The following is a 25,880-nucleotide window of genomic DNA, read 5'->3' on the forward strand; positions in this document are numbered from 1 at the left end:
TTTGCTGGGACCAGGGGCTAAGGCCATCAGGGTTGATGGCGTTCCCTGGCCTCGCCCCCCAGGACAAACTCTGCCACTCCCCACAGTGTAGGCGCCGGGTGTTGGCTTGCATGCTTTGAGCGAGGCCCGCGACAGAGAAGGTCGTAGGATCGGCGGAGCACAGGATGGAACAGGGATGTTCTCCCTAAGATGTAACACATCAATCGCTTGCCTTAGGGACACTACTTCTTTTTGCAGAGATTCAACTTTCTCCAGAGATGGGGTTGGTAGGTTGTGCAGACTTTTTTTTAAACATTGAGGGAATTGATCTGTATGAATCACTAGCTGGAGCCTCCTCCTGGCAGTCTAGGCCAATACCAGGTACAGGGTTATTATCTCCCAGAATTGCCTCACATTCGTTGACTATAGTCTCAATTCTATCTAGAACGCAGTTGCTTGCTGCATGGGTTACCTTTTTTACCTTTTTGCCTTTCTTATTCGCAGTCCCCCCCCTCCATTGCCTTCCTTTTACCCATTAGTGATCAGACAGTTGGTAATACTTGTGACGAGGAGCAATGCTAACAATCAGAGACAGTTAACCCCTAATCAATTACATGTATTCTGTAGGGGAGCAGAGAATATCCACTTACACCAGATCCCGGGTGCAAGCCTAGATGAGTCACAGGGCATGGGCAAGGGTCAGCAAAAACAGTACCTTAAGTCCAAGGTCCAGAATAAAAGAGGGGGGCCCGCCCCGCCTCTTCCTGTCGAGGACGGGCCCGCCCTTCGCCCGGGCTTCGCCCGCGCGCGTCCCGCGCTGTGGGAGCCCTGCGGGGGTTTAATAGCGCCTCCTGGCGCAAAGGGATGATGTCATCAGCGTGCGCCCCTGGGGACTCTGGGTGATGTAGTCCCGGTTAGCCCCTTGCGGCGGATTATGGCGGCAGGCAGCAAAGCAGTTCCCGGATGACTGAGGGGAAGAGTAGCAGGCGCTGAAGCAGCTCCTTGTGAGCTGCGAGGGCAAATACTGGCAGCAACGTTGGTAGGGTCTTTTAATGCACTGTAACTGTAACTCCTGTCACCATGGAGACAATTGAGGGCCCTGGGCGCAAAAGGGGGGGGGCCCTCACCTCCTGCTGTTGATGCTATGGGGCAGCCCTCTCTTAACTCCAGCAATCGGAGCGATGCGCCACCCTCCAGCCACATGTGATGCCTAAGTACCGTTTGTTTCGTGGACCCTGACGCTGTATTCCCTCCGAGTGTCTTGAAGGCCTCAGAGCCGGGGCCTCGCCTCGCCCAGCCCCGAAGCGCCGAGTCCTGCAAACCCAGGGCTGACACGCCCCCTCCTCTGTGCAAGCCTGCAGTCCCAGTCAGGGCGTCGCTGTACCGAGCAGCCCAGGCGGCCGGCACTTGCTTTGCCTCAGCTTCACTCCTTCAATCCGCCGAGGCCCCCTGCGCTGCAATCTGCGTTTCCCAGCTAGTATGTGGGAAGGCCGTCAAGCTGGGGACTCAGGCAGACGGCTTACTCTCTGTGTTTTCTCTCCCTGGATCGCGGGGCTTGAACGCCGCCATTCGCATTAGGCACAATACCGGCCCGGGGCACCTCTGGAATCCTCCTCCACAATCCTGCGACCCGGTGTCGCAGCCTCTCCTGGCCGCTGCTACGATGCCGCTCAGCAGGAGTACGCCATCAACACCATTACTACCCCGGCAGGAATTCAAATGGGAAACTACCGGCACTTCTCATAAGGAAACAGGTGGGATAATGTGTGTCAATCTGGACCATAAAATCACAATAAAAACATATACAGAGATTTCACACTTCAATAAAATCCTAATAAAAATCACATTTAAGCTAAAATATTTTCACTCCTTAAAATGCTAAATAAAATTAATACAAATTGCCCTACGGAGTTGATTGTACCCTTATTTCACATTGCCTATAGGAATACCTTGACACCAACCAAAACTGTCCTAAGCAATCAAGCGGAACCTGCATCAAAGTCCAAAACAAGGATCACAATGCACATTTCTTCCTTAATCGCAGTGCTTGAGTGGTAAAATTCAGAACTGCAAAGAATATCAGAGGAGACTCAAGACACTGTAAATAGTACAAACCCTCACAGTGAGCATTAAAAGATCCTCTGCTGAGTATGGGGCGAAATAACTGTTTTCTGAAAGAGGTATTTTTTATTTATTTTATTTTATTTATTATGATTTGGAACTCTGAAGAGTTCCACATAAAAGAAAAAGATACATTTAAAAATCAACATTACACTCTATAAAGAGAGACAGTGAAGTACTAAATTCATCATAGCATTTCATATAAAAACAAAGAAAAGCATATAAATGGGAAACATTCAATAGACTTTCAAGTGCCAAGAGGATTGATCCATAATAAATCCAATTACAATTAATGGGTTCTTAGGGGACTTTTACAAATATTATAATCTAATGCTATCATAAAAAACTTTCAAAATTAAAACCATATAATAAAATACGGGGATTTGTCAATTTGCAATACAGTACTAGATAACCAGCAGGAAAACCATGTAGTGAAAAGCGGGAATTTGTCAATTCACTATACAGTACAAGATAACCGGCAGCGTAATACCAGTGCAAGAATATTTAAAACTTCACAGAACAATTTGCAGCATACAGTACTCGATAGTTAGCAGCAAGGTGTTGGAGAAGTGCAAGAGCACAGATACATACATAGTAAATCAGCATACAGTACTTGTTAGTTAGCAGCAAAAAAAAGTTAGAAAAGTGCAAGTGCTCAGAAACATACATAATAAATCAATAGATACTATTCTAATATATATATAAAAATTGTTTATAAAAGCTAAACATTTTGAAGCAAACAAGTTCAGATGGAGGTGCCAACAGACAGTTGCGGACCTCTTCTGCTGTGGTGATATTGTACTTTAAAGAACATTTCCTTAGGTATTTGTGACGTACTGGTTGTAATCTGGGGCAAACAAATAGGACATGATTTAAGTCTTGTATACAGGAATTACATAGGTGGCAAAATCTTTCCTGTCTAGCAATGCCCTCACAAGCTCCTGTTACGATTCTTAGAGGGAGTAAATTCAGTCTAAGCAACAGAATAACTCTACGTACTTCATGTTTAAGATTCCATAAAACATATGGTGGATGTTTTTTGTAAATACTACTTCTCACAATACAATCATTATTACTATTCTCTGCGCACATTTTATTGTCTCTTTCACAAGAAACCCAATAGATTGTTTTTTTAATTCTAATTTTCAAAGCACGTTTACAGACATCCGCCGCACTATCCATATCTTAGCCGAACATTGTTATGGCTTTTAAATGATTCCTAAAAAGAGAACTCCTTTCTTTCATGCTGACAAAGATTTCCTCACATAGTGCTACCCGTAACAAGTTCTCTGAGCTTTTTATTATTGCATTGCTCCATCTTAGAAAAGGGGGTGGTGATGGACAGAGCATCTGAGTTAAACAGAACACTCATACCCAGTCAAAAGATCAGGGCTTGATCCATCACCGTTTTTTAGCTCACTGCACCATCCCAGTTCAGAACCTGGCTACATGCAAATTAGTCTGTCCCTGGCCCAGTGCATCATGGGAACAGGGCAGACCAAACTACCAAGCCAATTCTTTACTGGAAAGGAAACAAGCTTCCGGGGACCGGTTTCTGGCATTGCAGCCGTCTTCGGCCACCCCCTTTCTGAATCGAGCTAAAAAACGGTGATGGATCAAGCCCTGATCTTTTGACTGGGTATGAGTGTTCTGTTTAACTCAGATGCTCTGTCCATCACCACCCCCTTTCTGAATTGCTCCATCTTAAGCATGCAGCCATAGATAACACATAAGTGGAGAGTAAACCGAATTTAAGCCTAATCGCTGCAATAGGAGCAGTGCGATTCAAATTACATATTTAGCGCCAGATCCGTCCCGCCACTTTCTCAAATGTACCCCACTCTTGTGCATCTATTGTTTCACAAGCATAGCTCAATGCTGGTGGTATCTTTATTTTATAGACTGATAAAATGTGTGTGAAGTGTCTTTTCCCGCAGAGGGTTTACAAACGATTGATTGCAAAGGCCTGTGAAATTGCCTTGCCTTTACAATGATCCATATGATTGCTACCAGAACACCTGTTTGTAAAGATTTGTCCTAAATATGGATAAAATTTGACAACTTCCAGTTTCTCATTTCCCAAGAACCAATCCAAGTTTTTTCTGACTTTACATCCCTGATAACTAAAAATCATAGATTTACACTTTAAAATATTTATTTTTAAATAGTATTCTTCAGTGTACCTAATCAACTCAGCAACGCGTCTTTGAAGTCCAAATCCATTATTATGGCATCAGGGCGTCTGACCTCGAATCTGGGGAACTGGGTTTCAGTCTTGGCAATGACGCTGAACATCCTGTGATTCTGGGCAAATCACTTAATCTCCCCATGCCTAACAAAAATGTATGTATCCTCATGTAATGCAACTGGTGCTAAGTAAAGCCCTCTGATACCCGATTCAGGTCATGTTTGCGCTATATAAAACTCTGAAATAATAATCTGCATATAGCAGACAGCTCAACTTTAAAGTTTCTAATTTAGGGGAATCCCCTTTGCTGAGCCCCACTCTTCTTGGCAAATCATTAATGTAAATGTAAATAGAAAAAAGAGAGGAGCCAAAAGACACCCTTGCTCAACCCAATATTACTTTCTATTTTTTTCGAAAGACACTGTGTCTCCCCCAATAAAACCTGCGTCCAAGTAGAAGAGTGAAGTGCAATAACCAATCGTAATAAATTCCCTGGTATCCCCATGGTGACCAAGTTTTCTCCACAACGTCCCCCGATCTATCGAATGCCGTAGAGAAATCTATAACAGCCGCATATAACGGCATTCCCCGGCTCACTGGATACTTTTCGGGTAAAGTTTGCAAGGCTGTGATATTATCCATGGTCCCACTGTTTTTGTGAAATCCTGTTTGTTCTAAGGGAATGAGATCATTTCCAAATGCCCAATCTTGCAGATGGGGAAGGAGGCTCTTTGCAAATAATTTGCCAGTCGCATCCAGGCGAGAGACCTGGTAGGGGAATTTTTTGGACCCTTTTTATATAGTGGAACTATTATACTTCCCTTCCAGGATTGTGGGATGTCTCTATGGGTATAACAATGGACAAACAGTGGGTGTAAAAATGTCGCCATCCTGTTTTATTCATCTGAGCCCATCGCACTAGAGTATCTTGCCCCTTTAATATAATCTTCTATTTCAAAGCATGTTTGTGCTCCATATTTGCTCCCCATGGACTGGGCAGAACCAACTGCGGAATTTAAAGTATACAGCTGGGAAATATATGTAGACCATTCTACATCTGGAATCAAAATGGGCTTTGACTTCTCTCTCCCATCACAAAATGTTGCTTTCAGCACCCAATATTTCCTAGTATCAACGGATTGAGCAACCTCGTGAAGTTTAACCCAATTTGAATCTTCGACCCTTCTACGTTCCGACACCATTTTCCTTTTCCATACCTGTTTCAGTCGGTTAATTTCCCTTTGCCTTGGTATTGTAGACAGCCTAAATTGTTCTCTAATTAAAGCATTAATATCCCGATTCGATTTTTTAATTTCCCATGATATAATCACTGATGGAGAAGAACTATGAACTTGCTTTTTTCTTCCAAAAGTTCTAATTGCAGCCAAGATTCTCTCAAACCTGTCAATAGGGGTTTCTTGAGTACAAATAAGAGCAATATTTTCAAAGACTCTCTTAAAACTTGGGAGCAAATTATTTGACCAACAAGTGTGCCCATTACTGCAATTATATAAAGCCTTTTCGTCCCTGTGATTCCAGAGTTCAGGCTTCTCGATTTCTATATCAACATTGACAGCCAAAATTCTATGATCACTCATACTTGTTTTAAATACATTACATTGTGTACATACACTAAGAAGTTTGTAAGATACCATCATGTAATCAATTAATGAGTGACCATGTGGGCCCGATAATTATAAGAGGCTGGGGTATGCTCTGGAAATCTGCCATTTAACATTACTAGGTCAAACGTTCTCAAACTGTGCAGGAGTAACAGGCCTCGTTTATCTGATCTTAAATGATCTGGCAGTACAGAATCTGGAATGGACCATACTTCCGCCAATTCAAGGTTTGGAAAAGACATGACTGCATCGTTGGATAGTTTGGCATTAAAATCACCCACCATCTCAATCCGCGAGCATTCCTCAGTGACACTCATACTTTGCACACAAGTACAGATTGAATCAACCAGTGAGCTGGATGTTCTCCCTGGGGAATATACACGTTTACCAGTGAAAGAAAAACAGCTTGCCCTGATTTATCTTCGCCAATCCTCAACTTCACTCCCAGACAACACTTTGAGGGATACAAGGTGCAAAATAGCAGAAAGTGCTTGGTGGCCTGAAGTGACCTCCCATTGCATATAAATTCATTCCACAACATCTGCTAAAAGGTTAAGGCAGGTCTAACTTACATAAATTGTTTCCCTCTAAGCAGATATAAAGTTAACTTTTGTCTTAAGGAATTAGAATGTTCACAAAACATAGCAAAGTGCATAATGTTTAATGATGACAAGGACCCAAATCTGTGACGTTGTTGCATCTCATCGGTTCTGGCAGGAGTTAATGCGATGAATTTAGCCCTATAGAATCATATCAGAAGCCCCATCACTGAAACACAGATGGGGGAGATCCTTTTTTTTTTTTAAATATATTTATTGATTTTCTCACATACACCAAAAACAAACACCCCACCCCCCCACAGCCCGCCCTCCAGGTCAAACACTTTAACAAATGAAAAAAAATGAAAACATTCTGTACATGATCCACAAAACCCAATTTTGACAGTTTATCAAAAACATTTTCCTTGGTGTTTAAGGCATTCTTTATACAATTTGGTCAAAAGAGTGTAAGCCAAGCAAAGAAAAAAGAAAAGAAGAGAAAAGGAAAGGAAAAGCAAAAAGATGTGCATCATAAAATATAAAGTAAATTATCCTTTTAGGCAAGGCATAAACAAGTTCTTAGAGCCGGTTTGAACTTTTACTAAGCAAATTATTCAGATCCAAGCATAAGTATCACACCGGCGGATTCACCCAGGATCAACCATACTCGATTGGGCTTGACACCAGTCAGTTAGAGGGGCCCAGATTCTCAACCCCTGTTTACGTCTCTTCTTACCCTTTCTTTTATAAATGGCCACTTCTAGATTACATACAGCTAATATCCTTGCAAGCCACTGTTGGAACGAGGGCGCAATTGGATCCAGCCATGCAGAAGCAATGCAAATCCTTAACACAGCCATGGCAATAAAAATGAATTTGCCCCCAATTCCGGAGAGGTCAGAGTCAACCGCCCCTAACAAGATTGTTTCATCAGAAAGCCTCACTGTTCTTTTTAATACGATTGATAAGAATTTCTCAATCTCATGTTTAAGCAGAGTTAGTCCATCACATGTGGAGAAGATATGCACACAATCAGCTTCGAATAGGTGGCATCTAGGACAGCATGTCCCTTTACCTGTCCCCCATTTGGCAATTTTATCCGGAGTGTAATATAAGAAGAAGCAGGTCTTATAAAATTGCGCCTGTAATTTAGTGGACATGAGACATGTTTGTGATTTTGCATAGGTTATGTAAAATTCCTCTGGGGTTATGCCAATTTTCCCCTGCCACTTTTGTGCCGTTCGTTCCATGTCATCTGGAAACAGCATATTAACTGTTGAGTATATCCCCCCAATGGTGTTTCTATTACTATTAATTAGAGTTTCTACCACCTTTATTTTCACAGGGATACCCCCTCACGTTGCTCTACGTGTAACGAAATCTCGAATTTGGAGATATTTAAAGAAATCCCTCCTATCCAGCTGGAAATTTTCTCATAATTCCTCAAAGGATAACAACCCTACACTTGAGAACAGGCAACCCATATGTGTAATTTCAGCCGTGACCCATTTCTTGATACAATTATCTCTGAAGATTTCTGGTAGGCCAGGGTTGCCCCATAAAGGAGTATAATAAGAAACTCGCCCAATGACCAGAATTTTCCTCACCGCTTTCCAAGTTTTAAAACGGCTAATAAGAGTCTTAAATTTGACCTTCTTATGGTAACTATCATGAAGATGCTGCCATAGATAGCCGCTGCTTTTATTTCCTAAGATTATTTGAAATATAGAAGGCTGACATCCCCCGATTACCTTATCCAGCCTTATATTTTGCAACAATTCCTGGCTATAGAGCAGGACGGATGCCCAATAATATCCTTTAAGATTTGGCAGGTCGAGCCCCCCTCTGTCTCTAGGAAGGGTCAAAAATTTATAGGCACGGGGGTGTGGCTAGCAGCCGATCATGGCGGCAGCATAGATGGGAAGCTCCGAGTGTAAGGCGGCCTCCTCCATAAATCCGCACCATTATCCGATACTTAGAAGCCTCTGAAGGAAGGACCCGAGGCCCGGGACCGGGCGGCGCCGACTGCTACTACTCCAGTGCACAACCGAGACCGGGAAGCAGCTGGGCCGAGTGACATCCGGCTGCGGCCTCAGTGACAACTGGAAACACCGATCTGTAGTGTTTCCTGCAGGCCTGGCGGACGTGGAGGCGGCCCGGGAGGGAGGCACCGGAAGTCTGCCCTGCAGCAAAAAACAGCATCTGCGGCAGCAGTAACGGTGAGACATCTGGGACACCACAAACTCAGATGACATAGTCGGAACCCCTATCACCGCAGGAGACACCAGCGGGAGCGGAGGGAGTGGCGCGACTCGCAAGCCATCACTGGACTGAGGTTATAGATCACGCTACGTAGCGCACCCGAGCAGCCGCAGCTCCCGTCCGTCGAAAGGCACCCGTCCAAGGGGGGAGACATAACCGCACCCGTTGGCGCTAATTTATTTATTTATTATTTATTTATTATTATTTAAAAATGTTATATAGCGCGCAGTTACCCTCGGGCATCCCAGCGCTTATCCAGACACCATCAGATAGAAAAGACGGCGAGGTAAATGCACTCAAGCAGGGAACAGATAGGTCTTGAGACACTTGCGGAACCGCAGAGTACAAGTTTCGGAGCGTAAATTAGAAGGGAGCGAGTTCCACAGCTTCGCCGTGTTAACTGGGAATCTTCTCCCGCCAGTACGAGACCTTTTGACTCTAGGGACTAAAAGAAGGTGTTTTTGGTCAGAGCGCAGTGATCTACCCGCTTTATATGGGACCGCTAAATTCTTTAGTATAGGGGGGCCTTTCCCCAGAAGGATTTTGTGGGCTGTACAAAGTGCCTTAAATATAACTCTCTCCCGCACTGGGAGCCAGTGCAGCGCCTTAAGAGCAGGTCTTGCTGATTGCGTCCTAGGAACGTCCATGAGCAATCTTGCCGCTGCATTTTGGACCTGCTGGAGTTTCTTAAAAGTGGAATCAGGGGCGCCCAGAAAGATGGCATTGCTATAGTCCAATCTAGATGTTATAAGGCCCTGAATCAGCAGCTTCCTAGATGTTACAGGTAGAAGCGGAAAGATTTTGCGGGCAGACCGTAGCAACGCAAAGCACACTCCAGCAGTTTTCTTAGCTTGGGTCCGGAGTGACAAGTCTTGCTCAAGCCAGACTCCCAGGCTCTTGATCACCTCTTTGGGGTCCGGAAGGTCTCCCATACAGCTCGGCCAGCTGGTCAAAGGGAGAAAAGGGGTTTTACTCCCTAACAGCATTATTTCCGTCTTCGACCCGTTCAATTTAAGGGCTGATTCTTCCATCCAGGAGTGAACGTCCGACAGGCAGGAGTGCAGTATATCCGGATTCACCGCCAGTTGGGAGAGAGAGACCACCAACTGCGTGTCATCCGCATAACTGACGATCTTGATGTCATACGGTGCCACTATATCCTCCAAGGGGGCCATATATACATTAAACAATGTCGGGCTGAGAGAAGAGCCCTGTGGCACTCCGCATTGGAGGGGGATCGATTTTGATCGCTCACTGCCTTCCCAGACCTGGTATGTTCGTCCGGTGAGAAATGATCTCACCCACTGCAGAGCAACCCCGCTCACCCCTACCTCAGCCAGCCGCTGGATCAACACCTGATGGTTCACGGTGTCAAACGCCGCACTGAGGTCCAGGAGGATCACTGCCACTGACCCTCCTGAGTCCAGAATGCGCCTAGATTCATCAACGACCGCCAAGAGGGCAGTGTCGGTGCTCTGACCTGGACGAAAACCGGTTTGCGAAACTCGGAGCAAACCGTTGGACTCCAAGAAGCCTGACAGTTGTTGGTTAACCAGCCTTTCAGCAATTTTGCTTATACCCGGCAGCAGGGAAATGGGCCTGAAATTCGACAGGTCCGAAGGATCCAGGTTGGGCTTTTTTAAAAGTGCCTTAACAACAGCTGTTTTCCAAGTCGGTGGTACCAAGCCCTGGGCAAAGGAGGCGTTCAGTAGGTCTGTCACAGGAGCGACAATGGAAGCAGCTGCTAGTTTAAGGAACTTCATGTGAACCGAGTCCATAGGGGAACCACTTTTCAGGGATGCTAAGGCTTTGGAGACTTCGGTCACTGATACTGGGCCGAAAGATTCAAGGTGGGGGGCTATCTCACTAGCCTGTGTTCCTCTGTCCTGATTCCCCTTATCCTGGGTCGGCATAGGCTGGGGTAAGGTATTCAAAATCCTCACGATTTTTGTGTGGAAGAACTCTGCTAGCTCCGTACATTTCTGTTTGTCATAAATGACTACAGGCACAGGAACTTTGAGAAGTTCTTTAACCACTTTGAAGCTCTCTCTCGAGGAGCTAGAGGCAGATTTTATACGCTCTTCAAAAAATTGAGCTTTTGCCTGTCGAAGAGAGGACTTATAGCCCCTCATGGTGGCCCGATATTCATCTCTCCTGGATGTCTCCCATTTCTTCCTCCACAACCTCTCCAGCTTTTTACATCCCTTCCTGAGGGCACGAAGCTCGCCAGAGAACCACGGAGCCGATCCTACTCTTTTCTCCCTCTTTTGTACTCTCTTTTTCGGTATGAGGGCATCTAAAGAGGCGGACAGCCAGTGGTTGATATTGGCATCGCTCTTAATTGGATCCGACTCACAGGGAAGAGGCATTTCTTTCAGCTTGGCGGACCAATCATTAATCGATAGTCTGGACCAGGGTCTGTGCACCAGGAAGGCCTGCTTAACACCTGTGGGCCGTGAATCAACTTGCCAGAGTGCCAATACCAGGAAGTGGTCAGACCACGGGAGGGGAAGAGCAGGCCTAGCCATAAGAAGAGGAATGTTAGAGAACATTGGGTCCAGTAGGTGACCCTTTTCGTGCGTGGCCCCAGAATTAATTAAGACCAACTCGCAGGCTTTCAAGTCGCCCTGAAGATCTTGGGCTACTAGATCAGTGGGATCGTCGAAGTGAAGGTTGAGATCTCCCAACACCATGAAATTGGCCGTAGATGAGGCCAAGATCGTCACTGATTCCATGAGGGAGCTCACGAAGTTACCCAGACCGCCCGGGGGCCGGTAAATCAGTATACCTGATATCGAGGCTGTGGGGGATAATCGCAAAGCAAAATGGCAACTTTCACAGTCCAAAATAGCTCCATTCTGAGCCCTACATCCAAAAGAGTCCCTATATAAAATAGCGAGGCCACCCCCTCGCCCCTCGGGTCTATCCAGATGATAGACAAGGTAACCCGGCGGAAGGGCTTGCACAATGTCGACGTCGGAACTGGGGCTTAACCACGTTTCCGTCAGAAACAAGATATCTAAATCTGAATCTTATAACAGAAGGTTAACCTCTGCTGAGTGCCGTGGGAGAGATCTACAGTTCAATAAACCTACCGCCAGGGAATTCTTACCTTTGTCAGAGAGTGAGGTCGCACTTAACTTAGTGACTGATGGAGTGGAGCTAAAACACGTCATAGCAGCGGCCTGCGACACAGAAGTGGGGGGTTGTGATTGGACAGAAGTGCCACATGGATTGGAACCGTCCGCTGCGGCCGGGGCGGAAGGGTGGCAGGAGTCCCTTGCACATCGCCTGGACTCGCGGCCTGAACTGCATGTGAGGTGGCCTGAAGGCTCCCTGGGAGGAGAAGGCTACGGTGGGAGGCACGTGCCTGGCCCGAAGGGAGCAGTTGGAGCAGTTCCCCATAGCGTTGCACCTGATCTCTCTGCAGCCGGGGCTGGCCAGCCCAGGGAGAGGAGTATGTGTGAGTCTTGAAACGCGCAACCTGAGGCTGCCTGGAGCTGTGGGCACAGCGGATATACAAGCTGAGGAGAAACTGACTGAAAGCGCACTGCGGCTTCCAGGGGACACTCTACCTCCCCAAATACCTCTCAGCATCGAGAGACAGTGTAGCAGTCCAGCTGCGGTGGGGCCTTGACGGTAGGAACCATGGCGGGCAAAGGCATAAGGAGCACTTTGACGCAGGCAAGACTGGATAAGTTCGCCTATGATAAACACAACCCTCCCCACGCAGAGCCACGAACATCCACGGGGAAAACGCCGGATTGTGAAGGGTCCAAAAAAGTAACGCTAGAAGATGTAATGAAGGCATTAACACAGGTACAAGCTACAGTGGGGTCGATCTCCACAGATGTCACCCTCTTGCGCGCAGACTTCCACAAAATGACCGAACGTGTGAAGGAGATCGAGGTGGTCACAAAATCCTTGGTGGAGGACGTCTCGGAACTGCAAATAGCGGTGGAGCGCATGGAGGTCGAAAACAAATCACTCAAGGAGAAGCTGGATGATCAGGAGGGACGCTCGAGAAGGAATAACGTCAGAATTCTTGGGGTTCCGGAATCTGAAGGTACCCGAGCGACAGACCTCTATGTGGAAGAGCTGATCAAGACGAGACTCCAACCCAAGGGGCTTTCGCACTTCTTCTCAGTGGAAAGGGCACATAGAGTCCCCGGTGAAAGACCAAAACCGGGTGCACCTCCGAGACCAATATTAGCAAGGCTCTTCAACTTCCGCGACCGGGATGCAATCTTGCAGGCGGCGAGGGTGTCATCAGCAATCCGGATTCAGAACTCCAAGGTCGCCTTCTTTCCGGATTATACAGCCAAAGACTCCCGTCGAAGAAGAACTTTTCTGGACGTAAAAAAGGCACTAAGAGCGAAGGAACTACCTTATTCAATGCTGTTTCCGGCCAGGCTGAGAGTAGTTGCAGACAACAAAACATGGTTCTTTGACTCGCCGGAGGCGGCCGAAGACTGTCTGGAGGGATGGAGACAGGTTGGACTGCCTCGCCGCACAAACAGGAACAACCGGGGCCAGCGAGAAGACAACCACGCGGACCCGCAGGCATCAGGACGAGATAATACAGACCGGTCACCAGCACAGGAGGAATTAGGGGCTCACCTCGGAGCGGAATCATGAACGCCTGGTGTTCACAGGAGTCTTAGTTACTAAGGACACTGAAGGTCGGGCCGCACTTGGACACTGGACTAAGGGACTCCAAAGAAGGCAAGAGGGGCCGCCTACTCTGGGGGGCCTTTCACCCCAGCAAGCAAGTACACTGGTTTGGGGATGGGTAAAGCACTCTGCTAAGTTGGGGGGGCGGGCGGTTCAATGTCCGTTCAGCAGGGAGGCAGGGAGGGGGGAAGCGAAGGGGGGGGGTAGTTCTTGTTTTTCAGGTTATACACGTAGCAGCAAGACATAAGACCGGGTGCACACGCTATTTAGGCTTTTGGAGCGCACAGAATGCACTGGTGGGGGGTGGGAAATCCTGGCACAGATGTGGACACAAATACAGTGATATACGACTCCCAAACTGCTGCGCCTGATGGTGGGACACTGAGGGCGCCGGTAACACCTCTCAGAATGATGACCTGGATTGTGAAAGGGTTAGGGGACAAAATCAATAGGGGATTGGTATTACAGGCGGTGAAAAGACAGGGGCCTGCATTGGTCCTCTTGCAGGAAACGCACCTCACAGGTGGGGCATCCTGGGCGATGGACAGGAGAGGTTATAAAATGGCGGTGCACTCTGAATTCACATCGGGCTCAAGGGGGACGGGTATCCTCGTTAAAAAATCCTCCCCGTTCATCATTCTGCACACTAAAGTCGATGAGCAGGGTTGTTTCGCAGCGATTATGGGGCAATGGGAGGAGAGGCTCCTGAACGTTGTGTCCGTCTATATTCCTCAGGCACTCCACTCAGTCATGTTGCCAGCGTTGGGTGACTTTCTTCTGACTCTGCCTGCGGGGGATATAGTTATCGGGGGTGACTTCAACGCAACAGTAGATGCTCTAGCGGACAGATTCCCGGCTCGGACCAGAGGGCCGGGACCATCCCGCTTCCAGAGCTTCATGGAGGCTTTGGGCCTAATAGATATCTGGAGACACACACACCCCACCGCAAAACAGTACACTTACCATTCCACGGTACATAACAGTCTGTCGTGGATTGACTACTTGATGGCGTTAGGGAACGGCTTACAGCAGGTTGACAAGGTAGAAATCCAACCCAGGGGGATATCTGATCACTCCCCATTAACATTAACTCTTTCCACCCAAGAGAAATCACGTAGAAGGATATATCCCATCTACACAACGTATCTCAACGTCCCTAAAATTAAAAAGGAACTCTAAAAAATGACTAAACACTACTTCGATGAAAACACGGCATCGGTAGCTTCTCCCGCTATTCTCTGGGAGGCGTACAAGACGGTACTTCGGGGACAGGCTATAACGTCCATTACGGGATATAGGCGCGAGCAACAACGGGAGTTGTCCGAGTTAGAACTAGCATTACACGCAGCAAACGAGGCCCATATGGCGGACCCTACACCAGACACGTCCCACACCCTACATACACGTCAGCAGCAGTACAGGGAGCATCTACAACACCGGACGGTTGAACATATTGCAGCAACCACACATAGGGTATACGATGTAGGGGACAAGGCGGGGAAAATGTTGGCCTGGTTGGACAGGAGAGGGGGTAGCACTAAGTAAATACAACAATTGTACACCAAGGATGGGATAGCCCAAACACGCCCGGAAGAAATAGTGCTGGCCCTTGCAGAGCACTTTGAGGCTGTCTACACCCCAGATAAAGAAGTGACGGCGGAAGCAGCTCGAGCTTCACTTAGCCACATTGTGACGTGAACGCTGACACCAGAAGCTGCCACAGAGCTAGAAGCAGATATCACTGCTGAGGAGGTACAATGAGCCATACATGCCGTGCAGTCAGGGAAAGCACTGGAACCCAACGGCATCCCAATAGAATGGTATAAAACCATGTCCGAAAAGCTCAGTGGGCCCCTATTGGCAATGTACACTGACTGTCTGACGAAGGCCGAACTCCCGTTAGACCAACGAACCGCGACAATTGTGGCGATCCCAAAACCCGGGAAACCACTGGCGGACTGTACGTCATATCGCCCAATCTCCCATCTCAATGCGGAAGCAAACATTTTGGCAAAACTCTTAGCTAATAGGCTGATCTCCCACCTCCCGCAGTTGATTCATCCAGACCAATCGGGCTTTATGCCTCATAGAAACACGGCCCTCAACCTAAGGCGAGTACATGGTGTGTTGGCCAGAGCGCCGTCACAATCGGCTCCAGCGGTCATATTGGCACTCGATGCGAAAATGGCCTTCGATATGGTGGAATGGCAATATCTTTTTGAGGTCCTGTCCCACGTGGGGTTTGGTCCTAACTTTATAGCATGGGTTTGTTTGCTGTACACTAACCCAATTGCTCAGGTCACGGCGAACGGCCATATTTCCCATACGATTCCGTTGGCGAGGGGAACACGTCAGGGTTGTTCCTTATCGCCACTACTCTTTGCGATAGTGCTTGAACCCCTGGCAACATTGATACGTGCAACCCCCCTGTTGAAAGGGATCACCTGGGCAGAGGGGTGGGAGGATCGTCTCTCACTCTACGCAGACGATATGCTGGTGTACCTGGTGGATCCGGAACATGGCATACCGGAACTCCTGGCACTTTGTGATACGCAGGGGAAGACCTCAGGTTATCCCATAAACTGGGCAAAATCAGAGCTGTATGTGCTACGGGGACCGGCTCCCGTTCTTGGTACTGACTGCCCTCTACGACTAGCTGGGACTTCTTTTAAGTACTTTGGTATACATGTCACAGTGGACCGGATGGACTTCTTTGAAAAAAAAATTGAAACCACCGCTAGAACGTTTGAGACATGATGTAAAACACTGGGCGACATTGCCTTTGACACTGCTGGGCAGAGTGGCACTTTGCCATTTGATGGCGCTGCCGAGATTTCTCTATGCTCTCGACAATGCACCCTACCCGGTACCACCGTGGTATTTCAGGGAGGTGTCTGCTCTGGTGTCCAACTTGCTATGGAGCAATCGCCCAGCACGCATAGCGCTCGCTAAAATGAACAGGAGTTGGTATGAGGGGGGATTTCACTGCCAAACCTACAATTGTATTACTGGGCGGCGCAGCTAAGGACCATCCATCAATGGCTACATGCCCCCCAGGATGACCCAGCATATAGGGCCGATAGGGCGCAGATGGGTACCAACAGTATGCTCGCAGCCCTATACGACAAAAGACTGGCAACGAAGATGGTGGGTCCCACAAAACTCACGACCACACTGTGGCATACAGCACAGGCTAAACTAGGGTGGAAAGGTAAAATCACTAAACTTACCCCACTATGGGACACCAAAACCTTGGGGCGACTAAGACACAGTAAGGGCTTCACGCAGTGGGACAACATTGGTATATCAATGGTAGGAGACCTATGGGACAAGGGAAAGGTGGTTCCCTTTACCCAGCTACAACAACAATATGACTTAGGAGCGACTGAATCGTATAGATATGTGCAAATCAGGCATGCTTTGCTTACGGTCATACCAGCAGACACAGTGGTCCCGGAGGCATCCCCTCTTGAAGACCGCCTTCTCACGGACCACATGCAACAACGCGCCACATCCCTGACCTATCGTAAATTGATTAACAATCTACCAGACCCTACATCAAAATTGAGAGAGAAATGAGTAGTTGAATTAGGAGACATGGATGATTCGGAATGGAACGAGGCTCTGGCATCTCCAAAGAAGGTGGGCATCTCGGCTAAGTTCCGTCTAGTACAGCTCAAAATCCTACACCGAGGGTATTACACAAGAACTACTCTACACAAAATACAACGGGCCCAACACCCCTATTGTCTTCGCGGGTGTGGGGAGGAGGGAACATTTATACATACCATGTGGGAATGTCCCCGTATAGCCGAGTATTGGAGACAAGTAATACGTACCATCTCCCAGACGCTGGAGGTGTCCCTTGCTGCGCCACGCAAATGCCTGCTAAACGTATGGGAGCCGAATGACCTCACTAGATACGGTCAAACCTGGTCTACAGTAGGCATGCTAGTAGCGAAGAGAGACGTAGCCCAGAAATGGGGCGCAGCAGAACTTCCCACGTTAGCACAGTGGTGCACGAACATGGATATGGTGATGATTACAGAAAGGGCGGTCTATACAGCAAGGGCATGTCCACGTAAATGGAACAAGATTTGGACCCAGTGGAACATGTTCAGGGGGGAGATTTGTGAACCACTGCAAGAAGACGATCAAACAGATTCGGATGAGGATATTGCCGAGGAGTGAGTCAGGAAGAGATAGGGAAGATAGGTTTAGAGTTTCGAACCAAAACTAGAGGTATTTGATCAATTACGTTTGGAATGAGAGGCCGGATTGCTTAGACCAGTGGTGTACTCTAATTGTCATGATTGCTTAACTGTATGTTTTGGGCCAAATCTGATGGTACTTGATACTCTGCTCCGCTACATGTGACATACGAGGCCTGATTGGCCAGATCAGTGTTGTACCCTAATTGTCATGCTTGCTACAATGTATTTTTCATACTTACTGTTCTTATTCAATAAAATGTTATAAAAAAAAAATTATAGGCATGCCGGGGTTGAGCATAGGCCCAGATAAAGCTAGAAAAGGTACGTTCCATTGATTTCAGGCATTGATCAGAGAATTCTAAGCAGATAGTTCTGAAAAGATAAAGAATTTTAGGGAAAAAACCCATTTTCAAGGCATTGGCCCTACCTATAAGCGAGAGATGTAGATTATCTAACCGCCGCAGATCTTTTTGCATGCCACTCATCATAGGTTTCACATTTCGGTCCACTAAACACTCAAGCTTGGATGTAATGGAGATACCCAAGTACGTCGCCTCGCTAACCACTAAAGGGTCATTCATCTCTACCTCCTTATTTATAACAATCTGAGTCTTCCCCTGATTGAGTGCATATCCTGAAATCACCCCAAACCTTGTTGCCTTACTGGAGATGGTGGGCATTGCAGTTTTTGGGTTTGTGGTCACGATGGCTATGTCGTCGGCATAGGCCAAGGTTTTGGTGACATAGCCCTGTGATATAATTGGTTCTATCTCACTATTTTCTTCCAGTCTTTGAATGTAAGGGTCAAGATACAATGCAAAGAGTAGGGGGGAGCATGGGCACCCCTGCCGAGTTCCTCTGGTTATGATCAGCTCCTTTGTGAGACTACCATTCACCATTACCATAGCCCTGGGGTCGACGTATAGTTGTTGCACGGCCTGAATAAACCCCGGAGGAATACCAACCCTGGCCATGGCACACCACAGAAACCGCCAAGGGACCCTATCGAAGACCTTCTCGGCGTCGAGAAGGACCAATGCCATAGGGTCTCCCGTGATTTCCGAATGGTCAAATAGGGTAATCACTCTTTGAATGTGATTAGCCGTAGATCTTCCAGGCACAAAACCATGCTGATAATTGGCTATGACTTTACGGATGATGGGGGATATTCGATTTGCAAGAAGCTTTTTTCTTCCAAAAGTTCTAATAGCAGCAAAGATTCTCTCAAACCTGTCAATAGGGGTTTCTTTAGTACAAATAAGAGCAATATTTTCAAAGACTCTCTTAAAACTTGGGAGCAAATTATTTGACCAACAAGTGCGCCCATTACTGCAATTATATAAAGCCTTTTCGTCCCTGTGATTCCAGAGTTCAGGCTTCTCGATTTCTATATCAACATTGACAGCCAAAATTCTATGATCACTCATGCTTGTTTTAAATACCTTACATTGTGTACATACACTAAGAAGTTTGTAAGATACCATCATGTAATCAATTAATGAGTGACCATGTGGGCCCGATAAGTATAAGAGGCTGGGGAATCCTCTGGAAATCTGCCATTTAACATTACTAGGTCAAAATTTCTCAAACTGTGCAGGAGTTTACAGGCCTCGTTTATCTGGTCTTAAATGATCTGGTAGTACAGAATCAGGAATGGACCATACTTCCGCCAATGCAAGGTTTGAAAAAGATATGACTGCATCGTTGGATAGTTTGGCATTTAAATCACCCACCATCTCAATCCGCGAGCATTCTTCAGTGACACTCATCCTTTGCACATAAGTACAGATTGAATCAACCAGTGAGTTGGATGCTCTCCCTGGGGGAATATACACGTTTACCAGTAAAAGAAAAACAGCTTGCCCTGTTTTATCTTCGCCAATCCTCAACTTCACTCCCATACAACACTTTGAGGGATACAAGGTGCAAAATAGCAGAAAGTGCTTGGTGGCCTGAAGTGACCTCCCATTGCATATACATTCATTCCACAACATCTGCTAAAAGGTTAAGGCAGGTCTAACTTACATAAATTGTTTCCCTCTAAGCAGATATAAAGTTAACTTTTGTCTTAAGGAATTATAATGTTCACAAAACATAGCAAAGTGCTATGTTTTATGATGACAAGGACCCAAATCTGTGACGTTGTTGCACCTCATCGGTTCTGGTAGGAGTTAATGCGATGAATTTAGCCTTATAGAATCATATCAGAAGCCCCAACACTGAAACACAGATGGGGGAGTTCCTGAAGAGTTCCGGCATCAGCGTTATGTCAATCACCTGCTCATGACACAGATAACAGGCAAACTTTTGTACCCTTTGTACCACTCCAACACAGGGCCAAGTACACATGGGCATATTTTGTTGTTATATCCTATTTTAAGGTCTGGCGTTCGGCTAAATCTTTTGATTTCACAAAAATTATATATGGAATAGTCTTAGTTGTAGTGACTTTCAACCAGCCCTCTTTATCCATCAGTTTCTGGTTGTGTAAATTTTATTTTCCTTCTGACCTGTACACTATACAGCATCGGGCATCCTACTTCAGCCATTGGCTAACTTTACTGTAAGTGACAGCATTCTGCTCTTTCAGAAAGAACATGTCTGCCCCCAAGTAGTTTCCTTCAGTGCCCTGGTCTGCTGTGGAAATGTGTGGGATTTGGGACCCAAACCTTTCCTTGGGTTGTGACATTTAAAAAAAAATATGGGCAATGATGTGCACCCTTACTATCAGCATAGTGATATATATATTCAAGGTATGTAGATGTGGAGTTAAGAATAGAACATCTATACTTCGTTTATATGCACTTACATTCAATATTTTGTCCCATGATATTCAGTCCTCAATATTCTTGTACCACAACATTCAAGGGGTCAGTGCTTGGAAGACCCACCTACCATAAAGTTTTACAAAAACCATGACAAAAGAAGCATTGATGAAACTGAAAGGCTGGACTTACATCAGACCCATTAGCTTGGCAAATGCTTCTTTTAATTATGTAAAGGTGTTTTAGAAAGCACCTGCTACTTGCCTTACAGCCACTTTACAGGGCAGTGTTTATCTCAGGGGACGGTTACAACACTACCCACCCACATACAGTCTGCTGATCATGGAATAGTAAGATACCGGTGACACTGAGGATGAAAGAAGACAGACATTGCCTTTGCTCACAGAGTAAGCCAACAAAACAAATGTCCGTATTTGAAAGGATGGAGGCAAAATCTGTAAAACATCCCCCATTACCCCAACCCAACAAGGGCAATGAAAATGGCCTCCTTAACCCCTTAGAGGCATGGCCAAAGAGCACACTTGACAATGGTCGGCAAAATATGCAGCAACACAACTGGTGGCCTAATGCTTTAAACAGATCAATGTCCCAATCAAGGATGATACCAGATTATTTGGCCAGACCAAGCAGAAGATGGTGGCCTCCTGCCAGCCAGTCAATGGGCTGACATCCTCAAATGTATCCTATTCTACCAGACAGATTGCTTTTACTTCTACTTCAGAAACCAACAGGAAGACCTTTGACAAACTGCGAAAACTATCTCAGCACCATCATTTGTGATACCAAGAAGTTTTAGTCAGCTCAGTGGGGAGGTGAGCAAATATAGATATGTCCCTCCATTGTATAGGAGTGGGTGGCATACACTTTTTTAACTGTGATTTACCTTTTCACCTGGTTCAACTACTCCACTGAGTGAACTATTCTCTGCTTCATCACAAAATAAACTGTGCCCCGCAATCCCGACTTGGCGATTAAACCCAGAGCTCCTAGAAGATCAGGTCTTTCGGGAGGTAGTGGGGGCAGGTATTACCCAATATTTCCTCGAGAACACGGGCATGGCGTCCTCATCTGCTGTGGAGTGGGATGCCTTTAAGGTTGTGTTAAGGGGTCACTGTATTGCCAACATGGTTGGAGTGCGTAAGACGCTACTGCAAGATATAAAGACTACGGATCAGCGCTTGCGGGCAGTGGAACAAGTCACGCCTGAGCAACACAGTAGGCAGCAGGTCTTGTTGGAGGCGAGGGAGGCAGTGGCCGTGCAGATTGAGAGGCTGCACCGTTTTGATTATAAAAAAATATATAGCATAGAAAAGAATAGAATCATCTATTGTACAGTTAATTAAAACTCAAAATGTTAGGAACTTCCATTATTAAAAAACATTTAAGCTTTGTTTTACATTTATGGTGTAAGAATAAGGAAAAAAGGTGTTTTACACTCTATAAATTCATAAAAGTCTCAATTGCATTTTGGTATAGTCCATTTCTAAGTTTGTAATGTCAATGTGCCTCAATATGCCAGGGGTGGTTGTGACTTGGCAAGTGCTTAGCGGACTGTCCTTTGTTGGATGGAAGTGCTGTTGCTTACTGTACTTTGGATGAACCATATGGCTAACTCATGAGTCTTCTGGCCACTATATCAAAATACTTTGTTAGTCTGCAATTTAACTGAATCTCTTCAGGATTAAAGCACAGCATCACAGTCTGCCTGCAACTTGGTATGCCCTTTTGGTTCCATAAAACTCGAAGTAGGGAGCACCTTATGTCCATCAGGTTTGGGCATATGCAGATTATATGTATTAGGTCCTCTTTCCCTGTTCTCCAAAGACGGCAAAGGTGTTCTTCTGCTCCCCTTTTCCAAGGTGCCAGATGGGGTAGTATTGGTAGGATGCCGAGGCGCAAATTTAAAAATTTGTTTTTTGTCATCGGCGTGAGGCCCATTTTCAGGTATTCCTGTGGCTTAAGAGCTTTATAATCTTTCAGCACTGTCCATCCATGAGCCCTCTTGGCCAAAATGTCTTTGTCATCTATGGATGATATCATTTTGGTTACTTTGTTACCACGTTTTTTGAAACTTTTTATGTCTGTGGATGACTCCCAGAGATTTGTTAATTCCAGGTTCTCCAGTGATTCTTTTAGATAATTCCTGGCGGGTGAGTTCTCTCGAGTAGACAGTTTGGTCCAGAGGTGGGCGTTTAAGGATCCTTGCTTGGCACCTCTGAATTTGCACCAGCTTTTTATATAGGTGCCTCTTCTCTCCACCGTTTGTCTCTGGAGACCAAATCCGAGGCGGATTTGGGCAGGGGAGACCTAATTCGGTAGATGGAAGATTGCCCTGTAAACCCGACTGAAAGTTTTATAATATATAGCCTGAGCTCATGCAGAGCGTGATAAATCAGATGCGTTGTTTTTGTTTGGTCAGCCAACACCTCTCGATGGGAATCGGTCGTTTTGGAATTGTGTAGCCCAACGGGGAACTTTGTTATAACCAGCAGGGGATTAATAATCAATTTCTTGCCTATTATACGGATCTCTATCAGAGTGAGGTGACGCTGAATGATGACGTTCTTGGGGAGTTTCTAGCTACAGTTGACCTTTCACAACTTGATAGGATGCAGGCCAGCATATAACAATAGGAGAAGTTAGGGGAGCGATAAAGAATATGGTGCGGAAAAACACCCCCGGGTCCGATAGACAGTTTCCCACTCAAGTTTTATCTGACCTATATTGATCTCTTAGCTCCTAAGCTAGTGACACTTTATAATGAGGCAAAGTGCGCGGGTCAACTGCCTGTCACTACTTGTGAAGCCAATATTATTCCACTGCGGAAGCCAGTGAAATCGCCTTCTGAAAGGACCGCTTACCGCCCTCTGTCCATGCTTACTACTGATTATAAGATTCTAAGTCGCATCCTAGCGACCGACTTCTCCCACACATGGTTCACATAGTGCTCAGGGATCAGGCGGGCTGTATCCCGACACCGAACACCGCCATCAATGTGAGGCGCCTGCTTCACATATTGGAAGACGATTCCTATCTGAAGGCATCCGCTGCCACTTTATTGGTCGATTCAAAAGTCTAGAATGGCCCTATTTATTTCAGGTCATGCGCAGTTTTGGCTTGGGTGATACTTTTGTAGCTTGGACAGCATTGGTATACAAATATTACACTGCTCGGGTAAAAATGGGCGGACTGATTTCAGATGCTTGTGCTGTGAGCAGCGGGACGCGGCAGGGATGTCTGCTGTCCCCTTTTTTGTTTGCCCTGGCCATGGAGCCCCTAGCTGCCCAGGTCCGGATGGAGCAGCGCTATCCAGGGCTCTGTGTCCATGGCCACATTCATTACATCGCACTCTATGCCGATGACCTACTCATGTTTCTAGCAAACACGGCCAATGCCCTCTTCGGAGCGAAGCGTTTACTCTCCTAGATCTTGAGGTTGTTGCGGGACTCAAGGTGAATTGGGTGAAGTCTTGCCTGTTCCCGCTGCCCCATCAGATGGGGGTCCTTTAATTGTTGATGGTGTGCAGTGGGAATATCGTTGCTTGGCTTGCCTTGGGACCCGTATTTATTATACGCAGGCTGACCTACTGGGGGGTAATGTAGATAAAGTGATCTGAAGTCTTAAAAGCAACCTGGAATTTTGGGGGACCTTACCTCTCTTGGTAGCAGGCCGAGAGGCCCTTCTTAAAATGGTGTCTCTCCCTAGGCTACTGTGTTATTTTCTAACTCTGCCAGTCTGGATACCTGCGTCGATTTTCAAACAGCTTCAATCAATGATCACGGGTTTTTTCTGGGCTTCTAGCAGATGACAGGTGGTGCTGAAAACCTTAATGAGGCCGAGGGCTGATGGTGGACTGGCGGTGCCTGACTTTGAGACATACTATTTGGCAGCCCAATTACAGTGGCTTACCCAAGCAGTAGCGCTGGAATTTAGGGGACCGGACGAGCAGGATGATGGGCAGGTCCCAGGGCAGGTGCTGTCTTGTATTATTTTACAGCTGCCATTGTGGCTCAAAGCACTCACTAACAAGTTTTGGCTTTGTTGGAACAGGAGTCAGCAGAGGGCGCAGATTGCACGTCCCTATGCCCCGGAGATCCCTTTAGCCATGTGTACTGCTCTCCCACATGGGGGCAACTGGGCTGCACTGACTGACTGGGGGGAGAAGGTTCTGTATACATTAGGGGACTTATGTGAGGATAGTACCCTGCTTCCCTTCGATGCATTGTAGGACAGGTATGATCTGCCACATAGGGACTTTATGCTCCATTCGGCTCTGGTCTCGGCCATCCAAAAGCACTGGAGAGAAGGGTTGTCTTAGCCGCAGACCTCCATGGCTTGTCAGTACGTAGTAAAGGCGGCAGGGACCTTTAAAGCTATTACTTGCCTATAAAGGCGTATGACGCGCAAGGCGCTGACTCAGTTGCGGGCACTATATCAGAAATGGAAAGAGGACTTAGGCAAAGAGATCCCTGAGAAGGTGTGGGCCGAGCTGGTTGAGCGAGCATGGTAAGGCACTATAAATCCCGTTTCCAGCTGGTACATTGTTTTATACTGCATAGGGCGTACCTCGCTCCGGCAAAAATTAACACCTACTTGGACACGGACACAGCGCTGTGCCCACAATGCAACATGGAGGGTGCAGAATTCCGCCACATGATGTGGGACTGCCCCCAGCTGGGAAAGTATTGGGAGGAGGTGGTTTCGCCATTGTGCAATATTACTGAGAGAGAGATTGAACCCTCTATAGGCCCTTGCTTGCTGAACTGGTTTTCCCACACATCCCAGAACAAGATCACTAACAAATTTTTGGATTTGGGCCTTCTTCTGGCCAAACGAGACATTACAGCTCATTGGAAATCTGGGCGGGCCCCACCGTACAGAGGTGGAAAGCTGACCTCCTTAAATGGGAGGAATGCAAGGGCACTGCTAGATTACAGCTTGCTAGCCAAACAAAAAGCGAAAAAGCTTTAGAGGCTCCGAGGGCCTGGGAAGCGATGGTGATCTTACAGAAAGCCCCGGACGCTGATCTAGATGTGGACTCCACGGCTGGTGACCCATCTGTTTTGCCCTGACTATTGTATATTCCATACCTGGATGTCTGTACCTATTATATCCCTGACAATAACTACCCTGTTGTTGCTGTACTCCTTGGTATACACTGCATGTTATCTGTATTATGATCTTTTTTTCTACACTCTGATGTTCTCATAACTTTACTCTATGTGACGCGCAGGGGAGGGGGAGGGGGAGGGATAAGAGGGGGGATTGTTTTGTATTCTTGTGGTATGCAGCTAAGGCACTGCTCTTATATCTCTCATTGTTCACTGGTTGTTACTGTGATGTTTACTCCTCAACCATCTGGTTGTTACTTGGTGCTATTATCTTGAGGAACGGCACATAAATCTGTTGGCTACGAATTTGTAACTTGTACTTGGGTGCGATCAGGGACCGTTATTGACTAATGAGCACCTATTAGCCTTTGTATCCTGATTGCG

General features: G+C 46.6%; 1 protein-coding gene across 2 annotated transcripts in view; it reads left to right on the plus strand.

Annotated features, from left to right (window-relative positions):
* Positions 1-25,880, plus strand: part of LOC144818693 (coiled-coil domain-containing protein 17-like) — an 874,964-nt gene that overhangs the window by 389,019 nt on the left and 460,065 nt on the right. Inside the window, exon 1 of one of the 2 annotated variants that reach the window (XM_078676347.1) lies at positions 947-1,733. The exons of the other annotated variant lie outside the window; for it this stretch is intronic. Coding sequence (XP_078532473.1) covers positions 1,643-1,733 — 91 coding nt within the window. The 5' untranslated portion in view covers positions 947-1,642. Of the gene's footprint in view, positions 1-946; positions 1,734-25,880 lie in introns of those variants that run through there. 2 annotated transcript variants of the gene reach the window in all.

This window comes from Lissotriton helveticus, chromosome 2_1 (assembly GCF_964261635.1).
Source record: "Lissotriton helveticus chromosome 2_1, aLisHel1.1, whole genome shotgun sequence".
Taxonomy (NCBI): Eukaryota; Metazoa; Chordata; class Amphibia; order Caudata; family Salamandridae; genus Lissotriton; species Lissotriton helveticus.